This window comes from the organism of the source record quoted next, unplaced genomic scaffold (assembly GCF_019419815.1).
Source record: "Pyrus x bretschneideri cultivar Hongxiangsu unplaced genomic scaffold, Pyrus_bretschneideri_v1 Contig34, whole genome shotgun sequence".
Taxonomy (NCBI): Eukaryota; Viridiplantae; Streptophyta; class Magnoliopsida; order Rosales; family Rosaceae; genus Pyrus; species Pyrus x bretschneideri.
Genome location: NW_025999657.1, coordinates 1,990,392 through 2,014,981, shown reverse-complemented (window position 1 = coordinate 2,014,981; position 24,590 = coordinate 1,990,392). Strand labels below are relative to the sequence as shown.

The window sequence follows — 24,590 nt, the reverse complement described above, 5'->3', positions numbered from 1 at the left end:
CTCTCCACCAACGGATGAAGATGCTCTTATGAGAGAGAGAGAGAGATATACCATCTGAATCTGGATCTGGGCCATTCAATCAGGTTTGGACTTAAGAGGCCCAAGTTACACTAATTTTTTTGCTTCTTAAACAAAGAGAGAGAGGGGAAAATGGGCGGGAACTCTTCGGGTGCTAAATCTCAAATACTACACGTGCGAAAATTGGCGCCCATCCTTTCCCCTCAAATTCCAATCCCTCTCTCTGTCCGATCCAAATCTCATCAATCAACCATGGAAATGGCGACTCGCCCCACCGACTCAGCCCCCATCACGCCAACCATCTCCGAGTCCGAGAAGGCCTGGCACCTTTTCGCCCTCCTTTTACAACTCGGCTGCCCGACTCACCTCTCCGAGCTCGCCTCCCGATGCAAATTGTTCCCGGCATCGCCTCACCTGGTCCGATCCCTTTGCTCCATACCGCGCTCTCCCCTCTACTTATCGGACCAGCTCTATGTCACGCCGTCTTTGGCTTCATTGGCAACTTTCCTAGAGTTCTTTTCACATCGCAGTGCCGGGGATGCAGTGAGAGTCTGCTTGGGGAAGCGGAAACTGGCCGTTTGGGATTTCGGATTCGGGCCTCCGGCAGAAAAGAGATTAATTCTGGATTTTGGAAATGGTAACTGTTACATTTAGTCGTAGTTTCTAGCTTTTTGTTTGCGATTTAGTGTATTTGGTTGGTAATGGTGGTGATGAACTGCAGTGAATGAAGAGTGTAGAGCGCGGAAGGCAGTTGGAAATACTCGTTCGAAGGTACGATTAAATTCGTAATTTCTGCTTTTTTTTTGTGTTTTTTTAATTTAAATTTTAATCTGGAAATGTTAAACTAACGAAAGAAAAAGAATCACTTTAATCAGGGAATTTGTAATCCTAAGAGAACACAAAAATATGTTTAATTTTTGCTTTCATTTTTTGTAACGGAAGACTTGGCGCAAAACCGAGCGCAGTGGGTTTCTAGTGTTCATAAGGCTTTGTCGTTGTTGATGATAGAGAAATATGTGCTCATGTATATGTGTGTATTTACATATGTATATATATTTTTGACATTTATCATCTTTTATATCTTGTTTGAATTTGAGGTTTTTCTATTTCGTTTGAAAGGCGATTCTTTGTATAAATAAAGTGAAACAAAACATATTGCTTTTCTGGGAAGCTTGTAATTCAGATCAATTTTTGCAGTCACATTCTCATATGGCTGACTACTACTTCTGCAAATACATAAATATGCTACAAAGTTGGATGACACTAACGGTGAACAAATCGATGTTAAGTTCTTCGTTATTTATCGATTACAGAACCGAACAATCAAGTTCAGGACTGAACAATGTTGATCATGTTGAGGAGCAAGAGGCGGGCACCAATATAATTGTTGAAACGAAGGTTAACAGGCCAGTAATGGATTGTGTAGTTGGTTTAGAACCGGTTCTTTCAATCATGGCATCCGATGATTTAGTCCTTTATGAAGGAGCTAACATACATGAGATGGATTGCAGTGGGTATTTTTTTCTGGAAGAAATGATAGAGAACAATATATCACCAGTCGCGGATGAGAATGTTAATGGTAGTTGTAAAGCTACAAATGTTGGAATCGTTGAAGTTGAAAGAATTGTTGGAGGTGTGGAGGAAGAGTTGTTAGTGGCTACTCGCAGCCCTAATGGAGAGAGAGAAAATTTCTCCCAGCCAAATACTGCTAGTTATGATATGTTGCCTAGACGTAAGTTAAAAAGATTGAGAAAGGCAAATTGTGAAGATATGATGCCTCTGAATAAAAGGCAAACAAGTAGACATGAGACCAAGATCATATGTTCAGCTACTGAATTTTCTGTTTCGCAAAAGAAATTGTTGAAGCCCTCCTCCAAGACGAAGGGAAGTGACAAGGATAAAATGGCTCGGAGACTGCAATCACACAACTTAGAGCATGACCAGGCTGTTGCCACTCCCAAAGAGAACCAGCAGCGTGAAACAAATCAAAAGCCAATCAGCATAGTACAGAAATTAAAACGGAATTGTGATGGCATGCATACTAATGAAAGAAATGGACGCCATAAATCTGTTTCTCTTAAGGTATGCTACGCTTCCGAAATATAATTCTTCTCTGTTTCAACGAGTGCACGTATGCTTTTCATTTATGATCTTGTGCTTAGTAAGTATCTGATACTTTGTAGGATCAACCCGAGAAAAAGGAATTTCCAATTTTTGAATCTTATGTTGTAGAAGAAGAAGAAGGTTCAGGTATATAAAGATCTGACTACGTGGGATTTTTCACACCTCTTTCACACCTCTTTCAACCTCTTTGTCGTTAATGATTTTCTTATTTTGTTTCCCAAACTGGTAGGAGGTTATGGCACTGTTTACAGGGCACGGTTAAAAAATGACGAGAAAAAGGTCGCCATTAAGTGTAAGTAATTTTTAATAATTAAGTCAACTTTCTTTTTCCTAGAAACTGCTAGCTTTTCACTTGGAGATATTAAATAAACACCAAGCGAAAGGAAAGGAATGGAAAGGAAAGCATGTACCCAAATGTTATAGCCATCCAGTGACACCCCAAACTTTCAGTTATCTAATAAACTTAAACACTCAACTGTGCACTGTCATCATATGCTGCCTACGTGCCTTCTATAAATGTAAATACATTGCAACTTGGCTAATTAATAATGTGTGCTTGTTGATATATTTTGGATAATTTATGATGTAATTTAGGTGAAAGAATGGAATTCAATTAAGTTGGGTGTGAGCCCAGTTGAAAAGAAAGAGTGGAGTTGCAATCGGAGGTGGTTTGCATTCTGCATATCGTGTACTCCAACCCGTTTAAGGCATGAAAGGGTTTATAGCTGCCCCCCAAACCCCCTTATAGTTAAACTTAAAGTGGCCTACTGGAAGGGGTTTCAGGTCCAATGGGAGGGTGTTACTCAAACCCACTTTTAGTTGAACCCAAAAAGAAGTTCCTAATCTCATATTTCTTTAATTGCTCTGCAGGCCCGCATGCTAATGCTCATAAGCATCATGTTAACAATGAGTTAAGGATGCTGGAAAGGTTTGGGTAAGTGTTTTAAACTTCAAGTACAAAATTTAGATCTTTGGCGGCATGCAGTGGTGAGATTTTACCTCCCAGTGAATTTTGTAATGTAGGGGCAAAAACTTTGTGATAAAATATGAAGGCCATATCAAGAATGAAAGTTCCAGTTGCTTTGTACTGCAGCACGTTGAGCATGATAGGCCTGAGGTGATTATTGGATATTTTCTTAATTCTTCTCCTCTTCTTTTGAAGCTTTTGTTTGACATTGATTTTACTTTTAGGTTTTAAAGCAAGAGATAGGTCTTTCTCATCTACATTGGTACGGCTATTGCTTGTTTAAGGCATTGGCAACCCTTCATAGACAGGTAACTACTGTTATGCATATTCTAGGAGGATTCAAGAGCTTTTTGTAAAAGTTTCTAAAATATTTTATTATTGCATTCACAGGGAGTAGTACATAGAGATGTTAAACCTGGAAACTTCCTTTTCTCTCGAAAGGCCAACAAGGGTTACCTCATAGATTTCAATCTTGCAACGGTTGGTCATACTTGTCCCCACTTTTTACTTTATTTTTAGTTTGTTTCTTATTTTTCTGTTGCAACCATCTTGAAATTTGCTGATCTATTAGTGTTTTTACTCAATTTTATTTTTCCTTATCTGACAGGATTTGCATTTGAAGCCTGGAACAAGAAGTCAGTTTTCGTCTCTTCCATGTAATAGATTTATTGTTGGCATGGTTTTAGTTATTGAGCCTCAATGTTTTTGTGTTACTGATTATATAGATAATCAGGTGTTAAACAAGTACTAAATGATGGTTACGAGCACCTAGATACCGTTTTGCTTTCAGTTTAATTCAATCTCCAGACTCATTTTTGCAGATCAATGTATGTGGATAATTAGGAATAAAACAATAGCATTTTGCATATGCATGCTAAATGTTTTTTTGTTGAGTTTCTGGTAGAAAGAATGTAAAATTAATGAAGCTAATTTTTGCATTTTCACAGGCAAATTAAAATCCGGAGATGATGTAAATTGCTATGATGAGAAAATTACAAATGCGATATCTGTACCTAGAACCCCACTTCAGAAGTTGTCAACTGCTAAGTCTTCAATAATAGCCAATGGGGAGACCAAAAAAGGTCTCAAATCGACTTTTGATCTTAAGGACTTGAAAAAAAAGGCTTTCAGCCAAATGAAGCCCTACAATTCTTCGGGTAGCTGTTGCGTAATCAAAAGTCAGGGTGCAGATGGCTCAGGTATAACGTCAGTAAAGGATGTGAGTAATATCAGGACGACTTCAGTAGAAAGGCTGATGGAACCTTTGCCATCCCAGGGAAGGAAAGAGCTCATCAACATAGTACAGGAAGCAATGCAGAATCGAAACCATATATCATCAGGTGTTTCGGCTCCTATGAGAAAGAGGATTCCTGCCCCTCCTAGAAATGTGGATGACAAGCTTTTCTGTATCACTCCAATGCCTCTGCACTCAACTGGCAATGGTGTTGGTGGTGCAGCCTTGATCAGAAGCAGAGGTTTGTTTCTTTCATCGATTTGGAGTCTTGGACAATCTGGTTGGACTAGCAAATTTCTTTATTTCTGTTTGTCATATTTTTTGTCTTAGGAGGTGGAAAGCAGAAAAAAGAAGGTCCTTGTGCTGGAACTAAAGGATACCGAGCTCCGGAGGTGAGGATTCATGTACTTAATATATTTACCTTGGTTTATCTGCGTAGCCTCAGTTTAATCCTGCCATTACACTAATATTGTTGTAAGTTCATACATTGTCGGAACCTCACTGATTACTCGTAATAAGGAACTTAGCCAAGCAATAACCAACATATTCCTTGTGACGCTTTGCAACTCAAGTTGTTAAAAACATTTACCCCTTCACCTGATGTCGCGTGTTTGACTCTCCACTCCATTATGTCATTTGTATACAAAAAGGAAAGGGCATACTTGTGAGTAGGTCAACCGTGAACGGGGAGAGTTTGAAGATTAAGGATAGATGCAATATGTTCCTTCAAAGTATCATCTTCTTTTTAAATTTACATGTAACCTGAAACTTTCTAGATTTAGATTTCGGGTAGTTGATTTTGTCGGAAGATACATTCTGTAGAAGCATATGGAGTACTTGAGTTGCACATGGAGTTGAACCCATTTAGTTGGATAGTTTTATTTCTCTATTTGCCTGAAAGATGTTTGATTAATCAAATAAATTGGGATGGAATTATGACAAAGTAGTTTCATTTTGATAATTTCTAGTAAATGATTGAGACCACCTCTTTCATTTCTTGATTTTGTTTGTCATAATCTGTGTGGTTTATATGCAGGTTCTCCTGAGATCCCCACATCAAGGCCCCAAGCTTGATATCTGGTCTGCCGGTGTCACTCTACTCTACTTCATGATTGGCAGAACGCCCTTTGGTGGCGATCCCGAACAGTAAATACCCTTTCGTAATCTCAATTCTCTTTATTTCGTATGAAACATTTTGCTAACCATTGCCGTGGGTATTATGATCAGGAACATAAAGGACATAGCAAAGTTGAGAGGCAGTGAGGATTTATGGGAAGTTGCCAAGCTACACGACCGCGAATTATCATTTCCAGTGGTATTAATCATTCATAACTTCCATGTAGTAAATAATATTTCAATCTGCATAGTCGTTGAAACTGCAAAGTAATATTTTGTCACAGGACCTCTATAGTACAGAGTCTTTGCCATCTCTCAAATTGCAGGATTGGTGTAGAAGGAGCACAAAGAGGCCGGATTTCTTCAACCAAATCCCTAGACCGCTCTTTGATCTCGTGGATAAGTGCTTGACAGTGAACCCCAGGGTTAGGATAAGCGCTGAGGAAGCACTTCGACATGAGTTTTTTGCTCCATGTCATGAAGAGCTCAGAAAGCTGAGGCTTCAGAGGCAGGTGCGGTAACTTGGAACGCAAGAAATGGCACCTGTTTTAGATGCACAAAACATCATCAGGACTAATCGGCTGGCATTACAGTCTTGGTAATTTGCATCCATGAAAAATGTTGTATAGTTACAGGCCTTGCTACACTATACGGTGGGGGAGTAAGCTTAGTTTGAACTCGTTGTCAACGAGTTTAAACTTGAGATCTCTCACTAATTAGTGAAAATGAATACTACTAGACCGTAGAATTAAATGGCATAAAATATGTAATTAATTGGATTATATACTGCAATAGAAATTGAAAATCATTTGCACACGTGCTTGTTCCCCTTGCAGGATTTCTCCCTATATTGCTTGTTTGATAATTATTTTGTTTTTAACTTTTAAACTCTATTTTTCATGCACACAATTTGAGAATTAGATAGATATATATATATATTTTTTTTTTATCAAATGATAAATTTTATACAATCAAGTCTAATTGATAAGTTCACATCCTTAGCAAGAATATTAAAATATATATATTATTATTATTTTTAACTTTTAGTTTCCTTAATTTCTTCTTTCTTTGTCATCCTTTCTCTCACAATATCACATTTTTCTTTTTCCGCTCTTCTTCTCTTATATATATTTTTAAGGGAGTTTTACTAAAATATTTCTAGTAATGTTCACTTTTAACGAAAAACTATTTTTTTTACCTTTTTTTTATACTATTCACTATATCTTTATTTGTCATTTTTCATTAAAATAAAAAAAAATTTGAATTTTTTGTTAATTTTCCTTATTTTTAATCTTTTCAGATTACCTTGGTAAATAAGACATTTGCATTTGACTCAATGTTCGGTTTAAACCGTCCACCTCTTAATGGGGACTGGTGTTCTTCTAATTACTAATTACATATCGTTTTCCTTAACCAAATTTCGTTGAATTTTTTTTATGACGCAAAATTTAGTTGAATTTGTTTTGTTGGTCAAGAACTAAATTGGTGACGAAATCATACAAATGGGAACGCGCCACGTCATGTTGCTGATGTGGCAAGATTCGATTGGCAGGAAGGACACCTGTCCCTTTCACGGATGCATTGCTTTCGTGGCTATTCCCTGTTTGATATTTTGCTTAGTGAGAAAGCGATGTCACGTTTGACAACAAATTGAATTAGATTCGACGGTCGTCATGGAGTCGGGTCAAAACACCAATCCACGCGGAAGACTCCAGTATCCACTGGAACTGTCTTTCCTATTTCCCTATATGCCCTTCCATAACGCATATAATTGCTAAAATGACATTCCTCTTCTTTTATTATTTTTCCCTCCCAATAGTTTAAAATTTATGGGTCAAATATCATCATTTTTATTTTGTTTTTCATAAGTCCCGATGAGAGTACAGGAACTTTGTAATCCAAAGATTAAACAATTCAATGCAATTGTTTCACATAATTCTTACAAAGAGGCTTGACTCCTTATGATTGAGGAGTTCCTCAAAATAGTTTGTGTGAGATTTACTGAATTTTATGATTATAATTAACACGGTTCATATTATAAATTATTATGTAAAGATTATCTCTGTAAAAAAATTAATTAAAAATAAGGTCTTCTAATCAATTAAGTTTTGCAAATAGATAGACGGTTTTTAATTCTTTTTAGTGAATCCATTCATTCATTTTGTTTTTATACAATTCAATGACTAAACGATCTCCTTAGTTTATAATTTTTATACATAAATAATTTTTACAAAGTTCAAATTCACCCCACCCCCTTCCCTAACTAGCACTCCAAGTTCATACCCAATTCAGCTCCTCCCTCAACCCACATGACCCACAGTTGCAGACTTATTTTATTTTATTTTTTAAAATGATATTATCTACACTAACGGATGGATTTAGCCTCACAATAAACTAACAATAATATGGTTCAAATTCGCCTTTGGCGAGAATCGAACCTTAGACCTCTCACTTACAAGTGAATATAAATATCACTAGACCGTAGTGTTAAATGACAGATAATTTTAGCCGTGAATAAAAATTCATAAGGTAATTGACTGAAACTAAAGTTTGGGGAGTAGATTTATAATTTTAGGGGAATCCGACAAATAGGCCTTAAATTTTTGCTCTATTTTTTTTTATTATAAACAATATTACTACTACTGCAAGCTACAAGAATTCAACCCGAACGCTATTTCTTCTATTAAGTTCCAACAAATTGGACCCAACTTTAATTCTTATTTTTTAATCCAACATTAATTCTCCAACAAAAAGAAATAATCCAACATTAATTATGACACACCCCGTCCCGAAGGAGGGTATGCTGGCCGTCACGTGAGAGTGACGTAACCATTTGCACAGTTCGGAAGCTTTAAAATATACTACTTCTAAAATGCAACACCCGAAGGTGAGTCCTTATTTGGTCCATTCTGTCAGAACTCCGTTGAATTTCCTCGTAGTCACCACACCTTTGCAATTCTTGAACCTGGAGGGGTGCAAAACAAAGTTGAGTGGGTCAGTAAAACAATTCTTTTCCAATTCTAAACACTTCTCAAAACTTTGTAACCCCTCGCCGTAAAACAAGTATAATTTCCCAGAAAATAAACATATATACGTATGTATAGATATGTCAATCATGTTCCATGATATGCCATTCATGCTCACAATATGCCATTCATGCTTGAGAATATGCCACAATAGAATCTCATAATAAATGTAAATGCTCAAGCGTAATCACATCACAATATATAATCTGGCAGCCGGGAGTCACCTAACGTGACATGTACCGCTGCACTTAGAGCTCCACGCTCAACTCAATCACTGAATCTGCACACGAGTCGGAACCACCTAACGTGGTCTGCACGACAAGCTGGGTGTAATATATATGTATGCTCTAGTGCTACGATCACGTGAAGCTGTGCGATAAATCGCGGGTCACCTACAAGTCGGAACCACCTAATGTGGTCTCCACGACAGGCTTGCACCTAACTTGGATCCAAGACGAGCATGCGGTGCTGGTGAACATACACGTGAAGGCTGTGCCCTGGCCCTGGACGGGAGCACTAACACCGGGGGTGCAGATTATGAGCTCTCTAATCCTCTCAACCTACTACTGCATAACAACATGAATACCACTTACCTGGCACTTACCTGTGCGTCCACAGCACCAATACACATATATAAATGTATGCCACTACTAATGCATGTGATGATAGTATTTCAATCGTAGCTTACCTGGGCCTCCTCAGCACCATGCAACAGTATGCATAATTATGGTAATGCACATATTAAAATATGATGCATATATGACAGGATAATTAATTCGTATTTCTTTTAAAATACGTTTCTGGGAAATACGTCAAGCATACGTATATATATATATATATACTGAAAAATAACTGCCCACTCACATATCACATCGACGTCTCGTAGGTCCCTGAACCTCCCCTAGCTTGGTTACATTCTTTCTCTGTATAATTTTCACCTATACAAAAAGTAACCAAATTGACGTTATTTGACGCACATACACCAAACATTCGTCCATAACTTTCTCATACGTTGCTCAATTTAGGTGTATGAATATACCACGGTGATCTACACGACGTCACGAACGCGTGACAATTTTCAGAACTCAATTTGGAGCTCTCACGCGCCCCCACGCCCACTGTTCACGCGCTGCCCACGCGCGCGTCTTCTTCCTCGCGTCGCCGGACTGGTTTCGCCGGAGATGGTGTTTTGCCGGAATTTCTGGGTAAATTTCAAAGTGTCATAACTTCTTCATTTCTTAACCATTTTCGACGTACTATATATCAAAATGAAGGTATTAACGAGACGAACACATCCATACCTGTCTCGACCCCTAACTCGCCGTGGTTTCGCCGGAAAAAGCCCCGACAGCTCCGGCCAAACTTTGAACTTGTCATTCTCCGTGTTCCTATGTCCATTTTTCACGTAATTTATACCAAAATGAAGCCCTAATCATAATCTACCACGTTGGACTAGTTTTAGGGCCTAAAAACAACGGAATCAAACTTTTCCAAAAATACGAAAATTCGGCCGGACTTACAGTTCGTGATCCCGACGTCCAAATCCTTCAAACGAAGCACTCCGAGCTTCCTTAGGACCTCACCAAGCTTCCTACAAGCTTCAAAATCCCAGAAAACATCAAGTTTTACGTGTGCATGAACAGTGCACACGCACAGTGAAATTGAAATCCATGTTTTCCGAAGTGAAACTCACCTAAAATTGGTACCATCGTGTTCGTGTGGTCCTCAGGAGAATGATGGTGGTCTTAGATCCTTCGTTGGTATAGTTTTGGGGTGGTTTGTGGGTGGTCTGTGTGAGTTCGAAGGAGAGAGAGAGAACTCTCAGAGAATGAGAGATTTGTGAGGGAGGAGAGAGAGAGAGAGACAAGGCACGGGAATGAGGGAGAGATTTGAGGGAGGTGGGATCCTACCCAATCCCCAAATCATCAAGTTACAACATATTTTACGCCCCTTAGTCCCGTTTAAGGGCATTTTCATAACTTCACGTCCTCGGAATTAAAATTCTGGGACGGGTTGTGACAACCTTCCCTCCTTATAGAATTTCGTCCCCGAAATTCCAACAACCAACTAATCATCTAAACTCGTACAATAGCTTCGGATAAATCTCTCTCATCCGATTCTCCTTCTCCCACGTAATTTCTTCCACTGAATGCTTTCTTCACCAATTCTTTACCAATTACACTGTCTTAATTCTCAATACATTCTTTTTCCAATCCAAAGTCGTCCTTGGTTCCTCAACCAGTTTAATCCGGATTAATTCTCAACAGTTGCACCGGAACTCCATGTGACGAATCTGCCACCTAGTGACAACACATCGAAATATAATACATCATGCACCTTAGCCAATTTTGAAGACATCACCACTTGTATGCAACTTCATCGATTCCTTTAGTGGTCAAAAACGGTCTGATGTGTTTAAGACTTATTTTGTCTCCTTTCCAAATCTCACTATTTCTTTTCGTGATGAAATTTCTAAAAATGTTGAATCATGAAACACATCATGCTCTTACAATAACTCTGGAAGTAAATCAAGTAACTTCACCTACTCTTCGATGATCACATAAAGTCCGATGTACTTAGGACTTAATTTGCTTTCCTTTCCAAGCCGAATCATACTTTTCTAAAGTGAAAACTTCAAAATTATAAGATCATCTACGTTAAACACTCGATTAGTGACATGTTCAACTATTAATCTCTTTTGCAATTCCTGGCTACTCTCAGGTTAAGCTTAATCACCTGAATACTTTAAAAAAACTCATCCATAGTTTCAGGGCCTACCAAAACTCTTTCGTGAACGAATCTTCTCTATCCAGAAGCATTTCTTCCACAAATCAACAAAAATCGACACATTTCATGGTCCTTATGGCGTTACATCGGAAACTGCGCAACCAATATACTTAAGAAACTCAGCAGTTCCGTAACCCAAATCTTTTCTCCATAAAACATATAAGTACTGTTGCACTGTGGTTGTTACTCAACACTGGAGTAAATGTACTAACTTGGTACATTGATCAACTAACACTTCAAGTTCAATCATAACCATCCTATTCTCGAACTCAGCAATCTTTCTTTTTCCCCTCTTTCTTTGCCTTGGTTAATTCTTAATTTTCTTCGTTAACCATTTGAGTCTTGAGTACGACCTTACTAAAAAGACTTAACTTGAAAATTAGCAATTACAACTTCTTCTCAATCTTCCATTCTCAACTTTACTTCAGTTGATTTCCAATCCACAAGAAGACAATCTTGGCAAGCGTGCCAGACATTAACTCTTACCACAGTCTTCTCACCAAGTGCATCAGCTAGAACAATTTTACGATCACCCTGGTCGTACAATCATGTTCATTAAACAATTCAATCCACCTTCGCTGCTTTATATCAAAATTCTTCCAAGTAATGGATATTGGAGACTTTTTGGATTCATAAAAATCTTGCATTCTTACCAAATATAATGTCTTCATAACTTCACAGCAAGAATGGTAATCATGACTTCCAAATCACCAGTAGGGTAATTCATTTCATGAGGTTCCTTTTGTCGTGAAACGTATGTAATCACCCTAACATTTGCATCAACATGCATCCAATACCATTCAAGATAGTCTGGTAAGCTAAGAAATTCCGAATCTCAATTACGGCTCGTGGTTATTCTAAATTCTCAATTTCTGCTACCTTTTAAGAATTCACTTGAATACCTGAAGCAGATATAACATATCTCAAAAATGCTACTTGATTCATCCAGCATTGGCATTTGCTAAACTTAGCATACAATCGACGTTCCCTCGATCTTTGCAATACCGATTTAAGATGTTTAGCATACTTTGCTCTAGTCTTATCAATCTTTTCAATAGCAACAACAAAAAAATTGGTCTAGATATCATTGGAATACTTTATTCATCAAATTCATAAAGTAGTAGATGCATTCGTCACTCCGAATGGCATCACCAAAACTTGAAATGACCTTAACGAGTCCTGAAAGTTATCATAAGGGCATCCTCACCGATAATCTTCAACTAATAATATCCAGACCTCAAATCAAACTTAGAAAATATACAACCATCTAGAAGCTGATCAAACAACCATCAATGTGAGGTTACGAATAACGGTTTTCAATTGTTACTCGATTCAACTGCTTATAATCAAAGCACAGCCTTAACGTCCATTTTCTTTCTCACCAATAAACTAGGGTTCCCCCAACGTAATGTACTAGGTTGAATAAAAACCTTTATCAACCAATTTCCAATTCTCTTAATTCAAAAGGCAACATTCTATAATATATGGTTTGTACCTGGAGACAAATCCATAGTGAACTCTACATCTTTGACTGGCGGCAATCCAGGTAAATTCTCAGGGAAAATGTCAGGTAAATGTTTGACTACTCCCACTTCTTCCACGCTACTAGAAGTGACATCATTTAGCACCACATGATATAAATATCCTTGGCAGCCTTTTGATAATAATCTCTTTGCTCTTACAACATAAATAACGGCCTGCCTCACTCCACTTTGCATACTTACAAAAGTAATCTCTAGTCATCCAGACCGATGGAAAATAACATATAATCAATTCAACATTCGGCTATAAACATAGCTCATACTCTTTCATTCTAATCAACTCAGCCCTCGGCTGCATATATAGCTCATAATCAACTCATCATATCATGTATATAACATAATATGCTCTAGAATAACATCGAAATCCACAATCTAATGGAACAAAAGTAGCTAGCAACAATACATACTTTACTAATACTGAGCACTCTGAATAAGTACGATACTAACATAGGATAACCTATCGGTTTACTTGCTTAACGAATCCACGAATAAGTTATTAATATTACGGTCTGCAGCCCGCAATACTGATAAATCATCGTTGTCTCGATAAGTAAGCAACAACTCTCGAGGGTGTAATATTACTATTTTGCCACTCATTAGGAAATACATACACACGTCTCAACCGCGTTTATTTACTACTTTCAAGGCAATAACAATAATAACGTAATATTTCTACATTAACAACAAATAGACTTTAGCTAAGTCATTAAGAATAATTATCGTACCCCTAATCAAATCCAAATAATTCTGAGTATCTTGCAGTGATGTGTGGTTAACACATCCCTGGGCTTGTTGTCTCCCACAACCTCTATTAGTGTAAATACTTCTTTCATGTACACCACAGCCTAACTGACCATAATTAATAAATCCAGGAACTTGCTGGATCGGCGCTAGTTGTGGCAAAGAAGACTGCTAGGGATTCTGTTGGCTTTGGACATAATTTGCAGTTCTATGTCCCATCTATCCACTTGTAAAGCGTCCACTGCTTTCTCGCCTACATTCTCAAAGGTGTCCATTATTGTACCTACAGCCCAAAGGTACATTTCTTTTACCAAAATCACCTTGTCTCTGAGATCTGGGATTACCAATACATCTATCACTTCACCTCTGATCAATGGCATTAAAACCTTTGCCAAAAGAACTAGAATTAGCTTCACTTCTTTTGAAGTTCCGAATCTTTCTATATTCTTGATATGACGAATCATTAACTTTATCGTCCTCTTTTGATTCCCATTCTTTTATCATTCTTCTTTACTCTCGCTGAACATGTTCTCAGAATCCTCAAGGCTCAACAACATCTTGTATATTCCTGATAAGAATTACAATGGATAGTGGTCACCCAAAATACCATTGCCTTATGCCACCCAGCCTAAAACAATATAACACTTCAATCAAAATAGCAGCAATATTTGAATGGGACGAGGCAAGTCTGAGAACTTTCTATAATACTCATTGATCGTCAGCTTTCCTTGTCTCACATTTGCAAACTCTTGCTTTCTACCATCATAAGATGCCAAAGGAAATAATTCTTTTCTTTAAACAAATCCTTAAACAATTCTCAATCGGCTGTTTCCTTCGGTGACAACGAATTATACTCCTGTTTCCACCAGGATACAAGTTCATAACTCAAACCAGGTAGTCGTCTCAACCCTTCTGTCAAAAGGAAGATTCCTTTGACTTGTATAATCCAAAACGTCTTTTCCAAATGATTAAGCCATCGCTTTGCTCCCTTAGGTTCATCATTTCGTAAGGTGATTCAAATTCAACTCATAACCCATCTTAAAATGTCCCTTTTTGATAATATACTGAATCACCAAAATAATAGTTTCCCCTAACAGCTAAATCAGGGAGACTAAATTCCTCTAACTACGTGGTTTGCTACGAGGCGGTGTAGTTCTGACAGAATTCACTAGAACTTCTCAAGATGTCCAAGATTGAAACTAGGCTCTGATACCAACTGACACACCCCGTCCCGAAGGAGGGTATGCTGGCCGTCACGTGAGAGTGACGTAACCATTTGCACAGTTCGGAAGCTTTAAAATATACTACTTCTAAAATGCAACACCCGAAGGTGAGTCCTTATTTGGTCCATTCTGTCAGAACTCCGTTGAATTTCCTCGTAGTCACCACACCTTTGCAATTCTTGAACCTGGAGGGGCGCAAAACAAAGTTGAGTGGGTCAGTAAAACAATTCTTTTCCAATTCTAAACACTTCTCAAAACTTTGTAACCCCTCGCCGTAAAACAAGTATAATTTCCCAGAAAATAAACATATATACGTATGTATAGATATGTCAATCATGTTCCATGATATGCCATTCATGCTCACAATATGCCATTCATGCTTGAGAATATGCCACAATAGAATCTCATAATAAATGTAAATGCTCAAGCGTAATCACATCACAATATATAATCTGGCAGCCGGGAGTCACCTAACGTGACATGTACCGCTGCACTTAGAGCTCCACGCTCAACTCAATCACTGAATCTGCACACGAGTCGGAACCACCTAACGTGGTCTGCACGACAAGCTGGGTGTAATATATATGTATGCTCTAGTGCTACGATCACGTGAAGCTGTGCGATAAATCGCGGGTCACCTACAAGTCGGAACCACCTAATGTGGTCTCCACGACAGGCTTGCACCTAACTTGGATCCAAGACGAGCATGCGGTGCTGGTGAACATACACGTGAAGGCTGTGCCCTGGCCCTGGACGGGAGCACTAACACCGGGGGTGCAGATTATGAGCTCTCTAATCCTCTCAACCTACTACTGCATAACAACATGAATACCACTTACCTGGCACTTACCTGTGCGTCCACAGCACCAATACACATATATAAATGTATGCCACTACTAATGCATGTGATGATAGTATTTCAATCGTAGCTTACCTGGGCCTCCTCAGCACCATGCAACAGTATGCATAATTATGGTAATGCACATATTAAAATATGATGCATATATGACAGGATAATTAATTCGTATTTCTTTTAAAATACGTTTCTGGGAAATACGTCAAGCATACGTATATATATATATATATACTGAAAAATAACTGCCCACTCACATATCACATCGACGTCTCGTAGGTCCCTGAACCTCCCCTAGCTTGGTTACATTCTTTCTCTGTATAATTTTCACCTATACAAAAAGTAACCAAATTGACGTTATTTGACGCACATACACCAAACATTCGTCCATAACTTTCTCATACGTTGCTCAATTTAGGTGTATGAATATACCACGGTGATCTACACGACGTCACGAACGCGTGACAATTTTCAGAACTCAATTTGGAGCTCTCACGCGCCCCCACGCCCACTGTTCACGCGCTGCCCACGCGCGCGTCTTCTTCCTCGCGTCGCCGGACTGGTTTCGCCGGAGATGGTGTTTTGCCGGAATTTCTGGGTAAATTTCAAAGTGTCATAACTTCTTCATTTCTTAACCATTTTCGACGTACTATATATCAAAATGAAGGTATTAACGAGACGAACACATCCATACCTGTCTCGACCCCTAACTCGCCGTGGTTTCGCCGGAAAAAGCCCCGACAGCTCCGGCCAAACTTTGAACTTGTCATTCTCCGTGTTCCTATGTCCATTTTTCACGTAATTTATACCAAAATGAAGCCCTAATCATAATCTACCACGTTGGACTAGTTTTAGGGCCTAAAAACAACGGAATCAAACTTTTCCAAAAATACGAAAATTCGGCCGGACTTACAGTTCGTGATCCCGACGTCCAAATCCTTCAAACGAAGCACTCCGAGCTTCCTTAGGACCTCACCAAGCTTCCTACAAGCTTCAAAATCCCAGAAAACATCAAGTTTTACGTGTGCATGAACAGTGCACACGCACAGTGAAATTGAAATCCATGTTTTCCGAAGTGAAACTCACCTAAAATTGGTACCATCGTGTTCGTGTGGTCCTCAGGAGAATGATGGTGGTCTTAGATCCTTCGTTGGTATAGTTTTGGGGTGGTTTGTGGGTGGTCTGTGTGAGTTCGAAGGAGAGAGAGAGAACTCTCAGAGAATGAGAGATTTGTGAGGGAGGAGAGAGAGAGAGAGACAAGGCACGGGAATGAGGGAGAGATTTGAGGGAGGTGGGATCCTACCCAATCCCCAAATCATCAAGTTACAACATATTTTACGCCCCTTAGTCCCGTTTAAGGGCATTTTCATAACTTCACGTCCTCGGAATTAAAATTCTGGGACGGGTTGTGACAAATTAACTTCATTTCGCAACTTCCATCTTCCATCGGCCAAACCAAAAATAAACACATGAATATTTTGTAATTTTTTTAGAGAATTGTTATTATTATTCTAAAAATCTCATTCTAAACTTTAAACTTTCTATATTAAGAAGAAAAAAAATACACTTGTGAGGAGTGTAGAATGTGATTTTTGAACTGCCAATAACACTTTTCTTTTTTTCTTTAAAATATTTAAGAAATAACATTATTTCAACTTACAAGAGTCGCCATTTTTTTGGATCGCAAAAATTTATGGATCTCATCTCATTGCCCACTACAAGGGTAGAACGGTAAATGAACGCTGCAACAACTAGAAGTTTCCAGGAAATCAAGTCACCCGAGGGAGGGCCCTATAAATTCCACATCCCCGTCCCGCAACCGCTTTCAATTTCCCACTTTTTCTCTGCAAATTTTCTTGCTTGCTCGTTCTTCCTTTCTTGCCTACCAAGCAACTATGGACGCCTTCACGTCTTTCTTCGATTCTCAAACGCCTTCGCGAAACCGCTGGGCCTCCGAGTCTCTCAAGAATTTCCGTCAGATCTCTCCCGTCGTTCAGAATCATCTCAAACTGGTACGAATTCCTCTTTCTCCGAAGGGAATTTCAGTTTCTTTGGACTCTGTTTGGTTGCCGATAAAATTTCGTTGTGTTCTTCTCTGTTTTCTAGGTTTTATTCTCTGTTTGTGTATTAGACTGAGCAATTTAGGCGTGGTAGTACGAATTCCTCTTTCTCGGAAGTGAATTTTAGTTCCGTTTATTTCTGTTTGGTTGTCGAGAAAATAATTGAGAAAGAAGAGAAAGTTTCATTCTATTTTGCTCTGTTTTCTTAGTTTGATTCTCTATTTGTCTACTAGACTGAACAATTTAGGCGTGGAGCGAGAACTGCTAGGGTTTTGATTCCCCTTCAATTTCTCTTGATAATTACAATTATGTGCTGCAAAAATCGTGCTGGATGTATTGATTTTGATATCTAGGGTTTCGTTTGGTTACCTAGAATCAGAAAAAGAGATTCATAGCTTCTGCGGGTGTTATTTGTTATTGTATGTTATTTGTGTGTAAACATTGTATGGTATTTGTCATTTGTCATTTGTTATTTGTGGTGGAAACGAGAAACCAGAAAGAGCAGGGCTCTCCCGTGTTCTTCTTTCTCTGTCAAGTTGCTTTTCTTGGATGTTATGATATTGCTGATTACTCGAATGACAGTGGAATGTGTGAATTTTCCCATTTTACTGGTTTTGACTTTCTTTGATTGGATGGTTTTGGCTGGGGAACTTGGTTTGCCGGATTTTGTGGTTGCGTGCAAACCATACCAACTTTGATTTACTGATTGGTAGCCTAAATCTTGCAGGTCTACCTCACTTTGTGCTGCACCCTGATTGCATCAGCTGCAGGAGCCTACCTGCATATCCTGTGGAATATCGGAGGCATGATCACCTTTCTTTCTTGCACTGGATGCATGGTGTGGTTACTCTGCACACCAACCTATCAAGAGGTAGGATTTGTTAAATAAACTCTCTTCATCTTCCTGCAGTTATGTATTTGTGTTATCGCAATTTTTTTATTTGTTTTCGTGTATTGTGTTTTTTTCTTTGAGCAGAAGAAGAGGGTTTCTCTACTGATGGCCGCTGGTCTCTTTATGGGGGCTACTCTTGGGCCTTTAATTGAACTGGCCATTGAGATTAACCCAAGGTACATATGTGTTAGCAGTTGTTTTCTTTATTTGATTGAATGTTCGAGCTGAGTAGCATGAAATGAAACGACACTTCTATCTCTTAAGAAAGAAGTGACCGTATGTAGTCATTTCTAAACAAAAGTCGTGATTTTTTGTTGTTTTCTTGAGGCAGTGTCTTGATGAGTGCATTTGGAGGAACTGCTCTGGCCTTTGGCTGTTTCTCAGCAGCAGCCATGTTGGCAAGGCGCCGGGAATACCTTTACCTGGGGGGTTTGCTTTCTTCTGGCCTTTCTATACTAATCTGGTTACAGTTTGCTTCTTCTGTCTTTGGGGGTTCTGCAGCTCTTTTCAAGTTTGAGGTAAGGAATTATCAATTAGTCATGTGAGTGATGGGCAATGCTACATTTTGCGTATAAAAGCTAAAACAGGGTGATATATGCAGTTATCTAATCGCTCTCTGAAATTGTGTTGCAGCTGTATTTCGGGCTTTTGATTTTCGTGGGCTACATGGTAGTTGACACCCAGGAAATGATTGAGAAGGCGCACCATGGTGACCTGGACTATGTGAAGCATGCCCTGACGCTTTTCACTGACTTTGTTGCTGTGTTCGTCCGTATACTGGCTATCATGGTAAGTTCTCGTTAATGCTTTAAGAGCAAAATCCTCCTCTCGGTCTTGTTTTCTATTTTATATTGTCAGATGTTATCTGTTAGGCTAAATAGACCTGTTAACTAAAACGGCTATCGTTTCTTTACCGCAGTTGAAGAACTCGGCCGAGAAGAATGAGAAGAAGAAGAAAAGAAAGGATTGATGCTCCTCCTGTAACCCTGGTGATGCAAAGCAAATGCAAAATGAGATCATCACTTGTCTATGTAGAGTTTTCCAGGTGACCTCAAAAACAAAATGTGTAGTTGATATATTCCCTACTCTTTGGTGGGTGGTAGACTGATAGTGGTTGTCTAGTGTTGCTGCCGTTAAACTTCTACGTACTGTTTTGAATGACATCGTTTTAATTCGTGACCAAGTTTATTGTTGTGCTGTGTTAATAAACTGGCTAGCTCCTCCATCTGCACTACTTGTTTGGTGGTATAGCAGGTTTCCAACTTCCGAGTCCTTATGGAACGATTTTCGCCACGTCCAGCAATTGAGCGTGGGCGTAGCGAAAATCCAGATTTCGCAAGACTCAAATTTTACGATGAAGATGGTCAGAAGTAGTGATTTATATTATGAAATTTTACGACGCCCTGTAGTCTTGGGAGATTTCGCAAATTTGTTGACACTAGTTATGGTATAGCATGTAACACTACCTAACTTTTAATTGAGTCGATTAGTACTAGAATTATTATTGGCACTTCAAAATTTTTATTTTACATTTGTATAAGTGTTTTTTTTTTTGGCCAAATAGAGAAAGTTTGGGAGTATTTTAAAGTGTTAATAACAATTTTTTAGTATTACGATTTAACAGTTGTTTTTTATTTGCAAGTCAGAATGTTTGAATTTCATGAATGACGAGTTTGAAAGTATACAATTAAAAAATATAATCTTAACAGGTCATTAATAGGTATCGTAGGCTAAGATGGACTCGTTAATGGGTCCACTTGTTTGAAACATGATCTGCCCGGACTCATCCCGGACACTCTATTCATGTTTTGTCGGGTAATTGATTTTGAAACATGATTTGCCGCTGCCCGGGACTAAATCTATTGTAGGGATTTTGTTGTTCCGCCTTTAAAGTAGTAAAGATACCCTTAAAAATCTACCATGTGCAATGCAGATACGTTTTTTTTCTAGGGAATTTTAACGACAACCTCCCGGTAATGTTTACTTTAATGAAAAATTACATTTTTATACTAAAAAGTCAATCCTGATACTATTCACTTTATCTTTTATTATGTCCTTATCGTTAAAAATTCAAAATTTTCAAGTTCTTTTCATTATTTTTTTATTTTTTTCTTTCTAAGGTGACAAAATGTAATTGGTTAGCTACGTAGGTAACATAAAACAGATGGGTATATTTACAAGATATTGAACTGTTTTATACATCAAGTTTATTGTTCATTTTTAATATTTGGCATATATTTATCTATAAATTCAGTTACTTTTAAAGTGTATAAGTATGTTTTAACCATTTTAATATAGAAGTATATGATTAATATGAAAATAATGAACTCAAAACTAGCAATAAAATACAAAAATTCGAAACGCTTGAATAGAAGAATTCAATAAAACGAAATATTTCAGAACTTTTTTTATTTCAAAATAAGTTGGCTAACTTGGAAAAAAAAAAAAAAAAAAAAGAAGAATTCACATTCTAAATCTATCTCAATTTCCCCCTTTTTGTTTGTTTGTTTGTTTTTTGTTTTTTTTTTTTTTGTGAAATTTGAATTCGGAATCGGTTGGGTTGAGATTGGAAATTTCAACGGTGGAATATGAAATTCTATTCCAACTTTGCCCCCGTCTGTGTAACGAGGCATAACAGGTAGTTTGGGCATAGAAATGGACTTAAACACCCACCCTTCCCACCCACCCCCCCCCCCCCCCCCCCCCCCCCGGGTGTGCGTCTGTGTAACTGAAAACAGCACATCTCCCACAGACGCCCAAACAAAGCCCTACTCTGCTTCCTCTCATTTCCGTCTCCTCCAGCAAAACAGCCAGCCATTGCTCCCGCTCCGCCGCCCGTAAAGGTCAGAAACGTCGACTGAATTTCCGAATTTTCTCTGATTCCAAAGAGTATATATTTCTGATTGTCGGTCCATTAGGATGCTTTGAATGCCCTAAATTTAAGATTTGATTGCGTTTGAGCTGAAATCGATGCGTTAAGAGGTGGATGAGAGAGTGAAAAATTATGAATAAGCTGATTGAATTCGGAAAGAAAGCTCTGTTCTATGCGAGGGTTCTTTCCGGCTACGAAGAACGGAGAATCCGATCGTTTCGGTTGGAGGTTGAAAAGCCCCTGAAAGAGGTCAGTTTTATTTATTTATTTGTTGATCTTGCATTTGTAAAAATTAAGCTTCTGTTAGAGAAATTCTTGTTATTCTTTCATTTCCGTCCGATCGACGCTGTTTTTGTTCCGTAATTGTATGAAATGGTGGGCATATTATGTGGAGATTATTAGGCTGAGATGAAGTATGATGACAATCTTTGTGGACATGTGAGTTGAGTTCATATTGTTCCTTTTCTTTGAGTGCTAGAATTCATCGCTTAGGCGGTGTTTGGTTGCTGAAATGAGCATTGAAATGAATTCAATTAAATAAGAACGGAATGTGGGAGAGTTATATGATGGAGCAAGGAGAGTTGAAAATTTGTTGGAAATGCGTCGGTTGGTTTAATCATATTGGAGAATGGGAAAACAGTACTTTTGTTTGTTTTTCCAGATCCAATAAGGACCTACGGTCCCGGTGATGTACGTACATGTCAGGCGTTTGTAAATAGCTGAGATTCATAACCTTAACTTAGGTCTTTATCTTAGGTTCTTGTTAGATCAGGACTAAACATAAGGTGCACCCAAAATTATGAGCATTTTGGAAGAAAATTATTAGATATGCATTTCATACGCATTCAAAGATGTGTTTTTTGGTTGTGTGAGGGAAGCATGTGTATTTTGATTTTTCTTCCGTGACTTTCTTTGTTTGAGACTTCATTACTTTCTGAAATAGTGCCACCATTTGTATCCCCTTCCCCTTGGTTTATTTATTTCTCTTTTTCCTTGGCTTCTTATTCTGGAAACGGTTAATGTGATAGAATAAATTTCTGATAAAAAGACCCCTTGAACATAGAGGTTAATGCCGAAACTGCAAATGCATAGGCATTAGGCATTCTTTCATCCAGGAAATGTACTACTGTAATATAGGCTTACCTTGTTCAAGTACTTTGGCAAATGATTATGAAAATTCCCTGGAAACTTTTTGGCTGTCTTGTGTGTCCACGATGTTACCGTCAAAAGGATGAAGGGACATACAGATACAAAGGTGAAAATTTTACTCCTAAACCCTGAGTTTATATTCTGTCTGACTTTTGGTGATAAGATAAAAGTTCAGCAGAATAAGTGGGACTTTAATTATGGAGGAGCAATTGAAACACATCTTTGTACACCAATTTCTTATTGAAGCATTTTGAGAAAATGAAAGTGTTTGGCTCATCAGTCAGGTACAAGCAACTTGATTACACTCAGAAGCATAATATTTGCTTTCCGAGCTCTAAAATATATGCAATAGATGCAAGTTACGATGGAATTTTTTCTTAAGAATTAAGCAGCATGTAATAGCTTATATATGGATATCTTACTTTGGTTTGTACCTTCTTTTCTTTCCCCAGTCGCTTTAGTCTTATTCAGGTTTAGCGTTCACTGCCTCTAGTAAATAGGATTTTCACATTATCTGTGGCATTTGTTGCCTTAATGCTTTGAGTACTAATTTACTGTCCCCATTTCTTTTATTTATTGACTGTCTCTCTCCAGGCAACTGCGCGGAAGTTAGCCTTAAGAAAGATTCCTGAACAAACTATATTATCGGAGGTTCGCCGTATGGTCGAGGAGATGCAAACTTTAAATAGGAAGCTGGAAGAAACTGTAAGTTTTATTGTCATTGCTGAGGCGGTGAGGCCATTTGGAAACAATTCACAAGTTAACCTTCGGAAACATTAGGGAATATGGCCCAAATATACTTGTTGCTTTTAAACAGATGCTTATCCCAGCAATGTAGAATGTCATGTTGTTTTAATTTGTTTTTGTCCTTTTGTCTGCTGATGTACCAGGAGGCTCAAATTGAAGAGTACTTCAAGCCGATTGACAAAGAGGCTGAGATGATTATGAAAACGCAACTTGAAGGAGAGGAGAGGACAATGAAGGAGATGATGAAAGCCATGCATCAGCAGGCTTTGCTTGAGAAAACAGAAGCGGAGAAAGAAGCACAAAAGAAATTGGAAACAGACCAGAAGAACCAAGAGTCAAGACCCAAGACCCAGCATCTACAGCGGCCCCCTTGAAGCTTAGGTGAGATGATTTTGTAGTACGAATATGTGTAGCTTTAGGATGATTCCTACAAGAGCGTTTTATCAGTTTTGACTGTTTCAAAAACCGTGCTTTGATATGAATATAAACGAAGTACATAGTGTACTTACAAGTTTTACTACTTCTTTGATTATAAAATGGGTTTTGACCTGGCTACTGAGTATTTATATCGTGTGACCGCCACACTTAACACGCTTCTCTTACCTTGCCTTCGTTTCTTCCCAATTTCTAATCCAATTTCTAATCCAATTTCAAATGAAGTATGTGGTAGTTGAAAATTTGGCTTAAGTAATTGTAGGGCTGTATGGAATTTTGAAAACACCTCTTGCCCTTTGGGAGACTAGGCTGTGCGGTCATGGCTTCTACTCAGCCCTTGTTCCTTAGGTCACAAGCCAATCAACTGTGAGAGTGCCATTTTGCCCTTTTTACAGGAAAGAAAATGGTATGACCGTACTCACCATACCATGTAATTTTAAAGCCTTTTTAGGGTTTTTTTAGGTTTGACTTTTACTTTTGACTAGAACTAAATGAATGAAAATATGATCTTGGAATATTTAAAGCCTTTTTAGGGTTTTTTTAGGTTTGACTTTTACTTTTGACTAGAACTAAATGAATGAAAATATGATCTTGGAATATTGGAAACATTAACAAAATGAAATTAGCCTGGTCAAGTTTCTTTTAACCTAGGGGCCATTTTTCCAGTTAGGGGTAAGGGGTAAGCATTTTACTGATAAGGCCGATCAATCCAACAATTTGAATTGGTCGTAGCGAGTTCATTCCTAGTTTTGGTTAAAACGCATTACAGCATGTTTGTTGTCAATTCATTCCTCTCGAAAGGATA

At 38.2% G+C, this 24,590-nt stretch overlaps 3 protein-coding genes across 5 annotated transcripts; all 3 read left to right on the top strand.

Annotated features, from left to right (window-relative positions):
* The first annotated feature begins 172 nt into the window (after window positions 1-172).
* On the top strand, window positions 173-6,262 carry LOC103960339. Its single transcript, XM_048591519.1, has 16 exons — window positions 173-655; window positions 740-789; window positions 1,216-2,100; window positions 2,202-2,268; window positions 2,372-2,434; window positions 3,013-3,076; window positions 3,166-3,259; window positions 3,334-3,417; window positions 3,500-3,589; window positions 3,717-3,810; window positions 3,931-3,936; window positions 4,057-4,584; window positions 4,674-4,735; window positions 5,380-5,489; window positions 5,571-5,658; window positions 5,744-6,262. The coding sequence occupies exons 1-16, from the start codon at window positions 271-273 to the stop codon at window positions 5,978-5,980; spliced, it is 2,907 nt and encodes a 968-aa protein (XP_048447476.1). The 5' UTR covers window positions 173-270; the 3' UTR covers window positions 5,981-6,262.
* An 11,185-nt stretch (window positions 6,263-17,447) lies between these two features.
* Window positions 17,448-19,765, top strand: LOC103935836 (bax inhibitor 1-like). Its single transcript, XM_048591494.1, has 6 exons — window positions 17,448-17,642; window positions 18,418-18,561; window positions 18,667-18,758; window positions 18,914-19,100; window positions 19,216-19,371; window positions 19,502-19,765. The coding sequence occupies exons 1-6, from the start codon at window positions 17,526-17,528 to the stop codon at window positions 19,550-19,552; spliced, it is 747 nt and encodes a 248-aa protein (XP_048447451.1). The 5' UTR covers window positions 17,448-17,525; the 3' UTR covers window positions 19,553-19,765.
* A 1,521-nt stretch (window positions 19,766-21,286) lies between these two features.
* Window positions 21,287-23,870, top strand: LOC103960317. 3 transcript variants are annotated; one of them, XM_009372775.3, is made up of 4 exons: window positions 21,287-21,425; window positions 21,501-21,703; window positions 23,198-23,308; window positions 23,494-23,870. In XM_009372775.3, exons 2-4 carry the CDS (start codon window positions 21,587-21,589, stop codon window positions 23,722-23,724), a joined length of 459 nt encoding a protein of 152 aa, XP_009371050.2. In that variant the 5' UTR covers window positions 21,287-21,425; window positions 21,501-21,586; the 3' UTR covers window positions 23,725-23,870. The 3 variants fall into 3 exon arrangements, with proteins under 3 accessions (XP_009371050.2, XP_048447452.1, XP_009371052.2); XM_009372777.3 differs by having other exon boundaries at window positions 21,293-21,425; window positions 21,527-21,703; XM_048591495.1 differs by having other exon boundaries at window positions 21,291-21,703.
* The last annotated feature ends 720 nt before the right edge of the window (window positions 23,871-24,590 follow it).

Excerpts from the sequence above, each read along its gene's own strand:
- LOC103960339 (XM_048591519.1), top strand. The coding sequence starts at position 271 with ATGGAAATGGCGACTCGCCCCACCGACTCAGCCCCCATCACGCCAACC. Across the intron at positions 790-1,215 it reads TTGGAAATACTCGTTCGAAG|TCACATTCTCATATGGCTGA; the intron begins GTACGATTAAAT and ends CAATTTTTGCAG. Across the intron at positions 2,435-3,012 it reads GAAAAAGGTCGCCATTAAGT|GCCCGCATGCTAATGCTCAT; the intron begins GTAAGTAATTTT and ends ATTGCTCTGCAG.
- LOC103935836 (XM_048591494.1), top strand. The coding sequence starts at position 17,526 with ATGGACGCCTTCACGTCTTTCTTCGATTCTCAAACGCCTTCGCGAAAC. Across the intron at positions 18,759-18,913 it reads GCCATTGAGATTAACCCAAG|TGTCTTGATGAGTGCATTTG; the intron begins GTACATATGTGT and ends TTCTTGAGGCAG. Across the intron at positions 19,372-19,501 it reads TCCGTATACTGGCTATCATG|TTGAAGAACTCGGCCGAGAA; the intron begins GTAAGTTCTCGT and ends TCTTTACCGCAG.
- LOC103960317 (XM_009372775.3), top strand. The coding sequence starts at position 21,587 with ATGAATAAGCTGATTGAATTCGGAAAGAAAGCTCTGTTCTATGCGAGG. Across the intron at positions 21,704-23,197 it reads TTGAAAAGCCCCTGAAAGAG|GCAACTGCGCGGAAGTTAGC; the intron begins GTCAGTTTTATT and ends GTCTCTCTCCAG. Across the intron at positions 23,309-23,493 it reads ATAGGAAGCTGGAAGAAACT|GAGGCTCAAATTGAAGAGTA; the intron begins GTAAGTTTTATT and ends CTGATGTACCAG.